The sequence below is a fragment of the Poecile atricapillus genome, chromosome W (assembly GCF_030490865.1).
Source record: "Poecile atricapillus isolate bPoeAtr1 chromosome W, bPoeAtr1.hap1, whole genome shotgun sequence".
NCBI lineage: Eukaryota > Metazoa > Chordata > Aves > Passeriformes > Paridae > Poecile > Poecile atricapillus.
Genome location: NC_081288.1, coordinates 32754578 through 32761646, shown reverse-complemented (window position 1 = coordinate 32761646; position 7069 = coordinate 32754578). Strand labels below are relative to the sequence as shown.

The 7069-nt window shown below is 50.0% G+C and overlaps 1 protein-coding gene across 2 annotated transcripts; it reads left to right on the top strand.

Moving 5' to 3' along the window:
• The first annotated feature begins 88 nt into the window (after positions 1-88).
• LOC131591451 (suppressor of cytokine signaling 2-like) lies at positions 89-6909 on the top strand. Of its 2 annotated transcripts, none has more exons than XM_058862172.1 (3): positions 89-224; positions 1720-1996; positions 2896-6909. In XM_058862172.1, exons 2-3 carry the CDS (start codon positions 1852-1854, stop codon positions 3342-3344), a joined length of 594 nt encoding a protein of 197 aa, XP_058718155.1. In that variant the 5' UTR covers positions 89-224; positions 1720-1851; the 3' UTR covers positions 3345-6909. The 2 variants fall into 2 exon arrangements, with proteins under 2 accessions (XP_058718155.1, XP_058718156.1); XM_058862173.1 differs by lacking the exon at positions 89-224 and adding an exon at positions 580-1264.
• Positions 6910-7069: the final 160 nt, after the last annotated feature.

Genomic DNA, 7069 nt, shown 5'->3' with positions numbered 1-7069 from the left:
CGCCCGCGCCGGGGAGAGGGGGGGGAGCGGAGGGTGTTGTTTCCCCAGGAGCACCATCTTCCTCCGGCAGCCTCTCTCCGCCCCAGCACAGCCTCGACGCTTCTCCCCGGCGGCGGGTGCTGTGTCTCCTCGGCCCCCCGACGCCGCCGGGAGCTAGAACAACCTGATCGTCCCACCTCCAGGCGGCGGCAGCGACGGCCCCAGCCCCATCCCACCGAGCCCGGGTGAGTCCCCTTGTCGTCGCCCCCCTCCGCCCGATGCCCCGCCGCGCTTCGAGAGCCGGCAGCCCGCCGCCCGCTCCCGGTACGGCGCTGCCGACCGCCGGGATGGAGGCACCCCCGAAGCCGGCGGCAGGCTGCTCCTGCGCTCCTCGCCTCGGCCGGGGGACGCCCGGCTGCAGCCAGCCGCCACCGCCTCGCAAGCCTTCCGTCCCCACCGAACTCCCGTGGCGGCGGCGCTTAGCGGCCAGGCGCTCCCGGAGCCTCCCTTTCACAAGGGGTCGCGCCCGGACACCGCTGGCAGAGCTGCTCCCACCTGCGCTCGTCGGCCCGGCGCCCGCAGCCTCTCCGGTGACAGGCGCACCTGCGCCCGGTCACCGAGCCGGCGGCGGGACCTTCTGCTCGGGGGAAGGAGGGGATGGGCTTTGTCGAGGGGTTCCCGCCTGTGTGCTTATATATATGCTGGGATAGAAACCTGTCAGAACAACCTATCAGTTGGCACTACAGTTTAATTTGGAAAAGTTTCTGAGCTCTGCTGCGGAACTTGTTAAGGGAGGAACCACTTCAGCATAACCCCTCACCTGGCGGCTGCTGCGCACCCGCAGGCAGAGACTGCCTGGTTCGCAAGCATCGGCGGGGGGCTCCGGGTCTTTCCTGTGAGCCCCGTCCCTTCTCTCCGGCCAAGCCGGCTAGGCTCCCCGTCGCTGGTACTGCCCAGCTTTGTGTCGCTCCTGTTGTGGCGGAGTTCCCAGGAGAGAAGAGGCTCGTTTTGTCCCTCCCGTTAGTTTCAGCCAAGAGGAAAGAATTTTTTTTTTAATTTTCTTTCCCCCCTAATATCAGCATTTAATGGAGCGGGAAAAGCATATTTCCTGCCCCGCGCTAATTATAGCGCGTCCTCCACCGCGCTGCCCCTTCCGTTCCCAAGCGGCCGGCGAGCCCCCGGAGCCGGCGCTGCCGGCGTACCCGCCCCGCAGGTTTACCCCGCTGCCCGAGAGGGGGTCTCCCACCCCAGGAGCATGGCCCACGCCGGGCTCCCGTTCCTAGAGGTACGACTTCGCGGATGACCTTACTGGAAGGCGTCGGTGCGTACCGTCCGTACGCCCCGCAGTGTGAAACCCGGGCAGCGCCGGGGCTGGGACCTCTGCCCCGCGCTGCTGGTTATCCCTCCTCTCTCATACCTTTACGGCTCTCCCCCACGACCTCCACCCCAAAGCCCCAGAGCTGCCGGCCGGGCTCGCCTGCCCCAGCCGAGGGAGAGGGGCATCAGCGGGTTCGCCTTTGCGATAAAGCGAGACCACCTTCTCGGGCCGCCGCCGAGGACAGGCTGGGCGGCGGGGGGGAGGAGATGTCCCTCCCCCGCTTCGCCGGGAGGTGATCTTTAGCCTCGGGTCCCTCCTCTGGATGCTGGGAAGTTCCGAAGCGGGATCGCCAGAAAGACGCTCTGCGTCGGGAGTGCCTCTCGCGGGGCTCGCCGCTAACCACGCTCTCTCTCGGCTCGCAGGCGGCGCCCGGGCTGGGGGCCGGGACCATGCACCCGGCGCGGCGCTGAACCCCGCGGCGGCGAAGCGGAGCCCTCTCCTGCCGGCAGCCCCCGACCTGCCTGCGAGCGGGGCCGCGCCCGCCGCCGCCGCCCATGACCCTGCGCTCCGCCGAGTCCCTGGAGAGCGCGGAGAGCTCCGGGGAGCGCTGGGGGCACCCCGGGGCGGCGGCGCCCGTTGCCGAGGAGTGCCGTGAGGCGGAGCAGCTGGCCGCGGCTATGGAGGAGCTGCGGCGGGCAGGTAAGCCCGGGCGGCCGGGAAGGGGGAAAGCGCCCTGGGCGGCGGCGCCGTCCGGCGGGAGGCAGAACGGCTTGGCGGGGATCCCCGCCGGGCCGAGAGGGGATCCGGACGGCGGTGCGACGCCTGGCCATCGCCGCCCGGCGCTGCGAGGTCGCGTTCCCGCGGCTGAGAGGGGCGGCGACGACTCCGACCTTCCGCGGACTGCGGCGGCCGAAGCGAAAGCGCCGGCAGCGCCGCGCCCCGGCAGCAGCCCAGGATCTGCGGCCGGGAGAGGGCCGGGCGCTGCCGCCGGCCGGGGCGGCCGAGGCGCCGCATCCCCTCGGCCCCGCGTACCTGCGGTCCCCTCGCCGGAGCGGCGGCGGCTCGCCCGGCCCCGCAGGACGCGGGGCTAGGTTGCGGGCGGAGGGAAGGGCTTTTTGTCTTTATCGCAGCCGCGCCAGGACCGCAGCTACCTCGCCGAAGTTCTTTTCTTACCCCTCCGCTTTCGATCGCTAGACAAAGCTCATTTCAACAGCAGCCTACTCCGAGTTACCCAAAGCGGGCGTTCTGCGGGCTGCCAGCCTGTGCCTTGCGGACGCAGCGCTGGCCCTTGCGGGAGAGCAGCGGGGAGCCGCGGGACGCGTCCCTGCTGCTTCAGGGTCGGCCTCACAGGACTCTGAGGGAAAGTTTGTGCGTGTGTATGCATAGATATGAAAATAAAAAGTGACTTGGAAGGCTCTGTCAAAACGATACATTGTAAAACAAATGAATTTAAATAGCAAATAAAAATTTACTGTGCCTGCAGGACTTTGGCTTTCAAACAACAGAAGGAATAGGTGACTAGAAGTATATCAGCCAGAGAGCAGCTTTTAAAACAAGCAAGAATAAACAAATCCCTTCTTTCTCTCATCTTTTAACAGGGTGGTACTGGGGCAACATGACTGTTGCTGAAGCCAAAGAAAGGTTACAGGATGCCCCCGAAGGGACCTTTTTGGTTAGGGATAGTTCGCATTCAGAGTATCTACTGACTATATCGGTAAAAACATCAGCGGGACCGACCAATCTACGTATAGAATATCAAGATGGCAAGTTTAGACTGGACTCCATCACTTGTGTCAGATCTAGACTTAAACAGTTCAACAGCGTTGTGCATTTGATTGAGTACTATGTTCTTATGTGCAAGGATAGAACTGAAACACCTTCAAATGGAACAGTTCATCTTTACTTGAACAAACCCCTCTATACATCTGCTCCATCTCTGCAACACCGCTGCAGAATAGCTATAAACAAGAGCACAAATCAGATCTGGGAGCTACCATTACCAACAAGACTAAAAGAGTACTTGAAAGAGTATCAATACCAGGTATAAATATATTTTCTAAATGCCTCTAACACAGAGTAAATTTTGAATGCAATTCTTTAAATCAGCCAAAGAACTGAGTAACCAGTTGTACGACTCGGCATGGAATTCACTATCAAAACAGTGGCAGTTCTGGGGGAAAGGTTTTTATTTCAGATGCTACAAAGGGAGACTTTATGTAAAATAATCCTAGTTTGCATCCTTGGGGGTTCGACAAGGTGGCATGCTATTCTTGCAAGGAGAGAGAGAAGCCAGGAATCTGTCCAGATTGTGTTGCTTTGTCAATAAAATGCTGCACTAGCTCTCAAATGCTTACTGAAGCAGTGGGATGGGAGAGACTTCATAAGTGGTCAGAGAGAGTTTACAAGTATCTCAGTTGTCTGATTCCAAGATTAATTTGGTGCTGGTGTTCATATAATCCTAAAAGCTTAAATAGATCACACTGTGATAATCTTACTAAAGTTATGCAACTAATCAAATCCAGTCAGAAAAATGATCATGTATTCAGTTTTTATTGAACTACTTTCCTGCTTTTCTGCAAGCAAAGGAGTACTGTAAATAATCAGTCTAAAATACTGTTTTTCAAAGTTCTCTGAAAGCTGACCTTAGGAGGAAATGCTACATCTTTCATAGGAACCCAGTATATTGCTGATTATACCAGACTGGTATCCCAAAATCTTTAACATGTTAATATCTTCACAGTGGTGATGTATCCATGCTATTATTATTAAGCCTCTTTTGGTTGAGGCTTTAGAACTATATGCTTTAGACTTGCAGTTTCAATGTCAAGACATGGATTTCAGCAGTTACATGTGTCTTCTACAGTGTAGAATGTTTTCTTCAGGCTGTTTCCCAAAATGTGGGGAAATAAGATGTGGATTTTTTTAAGGGGGTTGGTTTACCTTTTTCTTGTTTTTTATTTTCTTTTTATTTCTTTTTATTTCATTTTATTTTATTTTTTAACTTCTAATTCACCATTGTAGCTATCAGATAATTACTCAATAAAGTAAATCAAAGTGCACAACTATCTCCCAATCTTTTTATGTATGGATTTGCTACTATTGAGGAAAGAGTGTTCTTATATGGGAACTTATATAATTTCCCAGCTAATACTCAGATAAATGCACATGTATCACTGAAGATGAATACCCCTGCTTTGCCTTTGTGGTGCTGCTCAAAAGTATAGCTGGATTACATTCAGATTAGTGGCTTAGAGGCTACCTGCTGAATTCCTGTAGTTGGGTATTAGCATAGGACACTGCTTTTTCTGTTACAGTAGTCTCCCAAACAGGAAGAGAAGACTAAGACCCTCAGTACCCATTCTTCAGCCCAAATGTAAAGTATTTAATAGAAAAAATACACAGGACGAGAATAGTAGGAGTGCAGTAAAAAGAGAAGCAAGGACATGGACTCATCCTTAGTCAACAAATTAATAGTTTGAATTATTTCCTTAGCTTATTTGTTAATTAAAGCAAAGAGACCTGTGCTTGAACAAGGAGGGTTGTCAACATTTGCTGTAATCTAGCTTTGTCCAGGCTGAAATAGAAACAACATAAAATAATCCTGTTTTCTTTGTGACTTAAATGCTCTGTTGTACTGTCAGGACATTCTGTCCCTTCTCATAAACTCTGGGGCATCAACCAGCTAATTTATTGCATCTAAACTCCCAGTGTTATACACTCAGTTTTGTCTGTAACATGCTGGCAGAAATGAGTAGCTGAGCCATTGAGAAAAAGAATGCAGCAAGAACCTGAGGCAGAGTGGATGGCTCCTTGGTATGACATATAATTGATATGTTCTTGTTCTTTCTATGCAAAAGGTGGGCTTCTCCTCCTCCATGGCTTAAATTTTCTGTCCCCATTTTCAACTCAAGCTTCAGTATAGAAATGGGAGGGGTTTTCTTCTGAAAAACAAACCAAAATATTTTGTTATGTAAAATTTTCCCCATGTCTTGCCAAAATGTATTTGGAAGTTTCTCACATATGGTGACAACCCTTTGTTCCCATGCCCAAAGAGTTTATGTATTCTAGGTATGTGTCATAATCACACGGTTCTTGTCATCAGTTTTGCTAAGATCTGCCACCCTCAGGCTGAAGAGCTTTTCCTGTGAGCAGAGCCTGTTAAAAAACTGTGTTTCTGGGAACACTTTTCATTCTGATGAATCTTTTCTTACAGTTCTTGCCTAGCTCTACCATGTGGTGAGAGACCTGCTGTATGGAATAACTTCCATCACAGTCACAAACACTCTAATCTGCCGGTGTTAACATTCTACTACTGTGCCTTTTCTGCCAGGGTGATATGCTTGGGGTCTCAATGGTAAACACATTGTACTAATGACCTTTAAAATAAATCCCTGGGGGTTTAAAATCATGACTACCAGTGCTGGAGCAAGTCGACTGAGAAGATAAGAGCATTGGGGTGCAATGAGACTGCTGTGTTGCAAATATAAGAAATTATTTATGGCTTGCTGCTGGCAGACCATGTAAGCAGTCACAGGCCAAGTGTACCCCACAGCAGAGCCAAGTTCTGAGGAACAAGAAGGGGCAGATCAGAGAAGCTTGCTGTTTTTTTTAATAACAGTTCTCCAAAGCACAAGGGCAAATGACAGGCTGAGGACAAGGAGTGCTGGCAAAGTGAAAGGTGGTGATTCTCATAACTAATCAAGATTAGTTACTGTGATGTGGAATCAAGTCACCAAACACTGAGCATATTGACCTAGACTTCATATCACTTGTATTAGTTCCTGTGAGGAAAAGCAGGCTCTGTAACTATAGTGTGCTCGAAGCCGTGAACAATATTTTAAACAGACTGGAGGGGGAACTAGTCCTCTTTGTATGAAAGCACAGTTCTTGTCCTCATTAGGATGCCAGTCCTAGGGCTGATGCATTGCACTAGTAAAACTAAACCACAGTATAGCTTGCAGAAAGCTCGGCTTCTTTCTAACACAGCACAGAGGAATGATTTGTTCTGGTACAAAAAAATCTAATGATAGAACATGATTAGATTTCAGCAGTACAAAGCTCTTGCACATAGACTTTGTGAATTTTCAGACATAAAAATTTTCAGACATGTTGTTCAAACATTTTTAAAAAAAATCAGTGCCTAATTTTTTTTTTCTTTACCTTATGGGTGTTGTAGCTTGTTTGCAGCAATAGCTTTTAAATTGTGGGCCCTTCAGATTATAAACATTACTTCTAACTGAAATATATACATATATATATAACTGATATATATAATCTTGAATTGCTAGTACAGAGTGTGCAGCAAAGCCAGTTTCACAGGTTCAATGCCCATGAGTCAACCAAAAATCATGATAAGGACTTTAATCCTAAGCCTTTTTTTCACACAGCCATGTGTTGGTTTGGTTTTTCTTTTTTGAGTCTTGGAGTTTCAGATTTTCCAATTTATACCTGGTATGTTAGAAAACCTCTTCACTTTACTTAAAGGAAAACTGAGAATCCTACAATCCTAAAAGGCATGCTTTAAAAAACAACTAAAATAAATACAATTGCAAGATGAATGATGAAAATTGAACTTGTAACAGTAATTAGTTTAGCACTAAACCTAGCAGAAGTGTAAACTAGGGCAGTATTTTAGTTGTATAGGTATATTCCTGCTGGTAGTATTATCACCTGAGACAGAAAATGATTTGAGTAAAAGATGAATGGGCAGAGTGGGAATGTAACCAAGCAGCTGCACACAGTGCATTACAAGTAATTTTAATCTGATCTTGT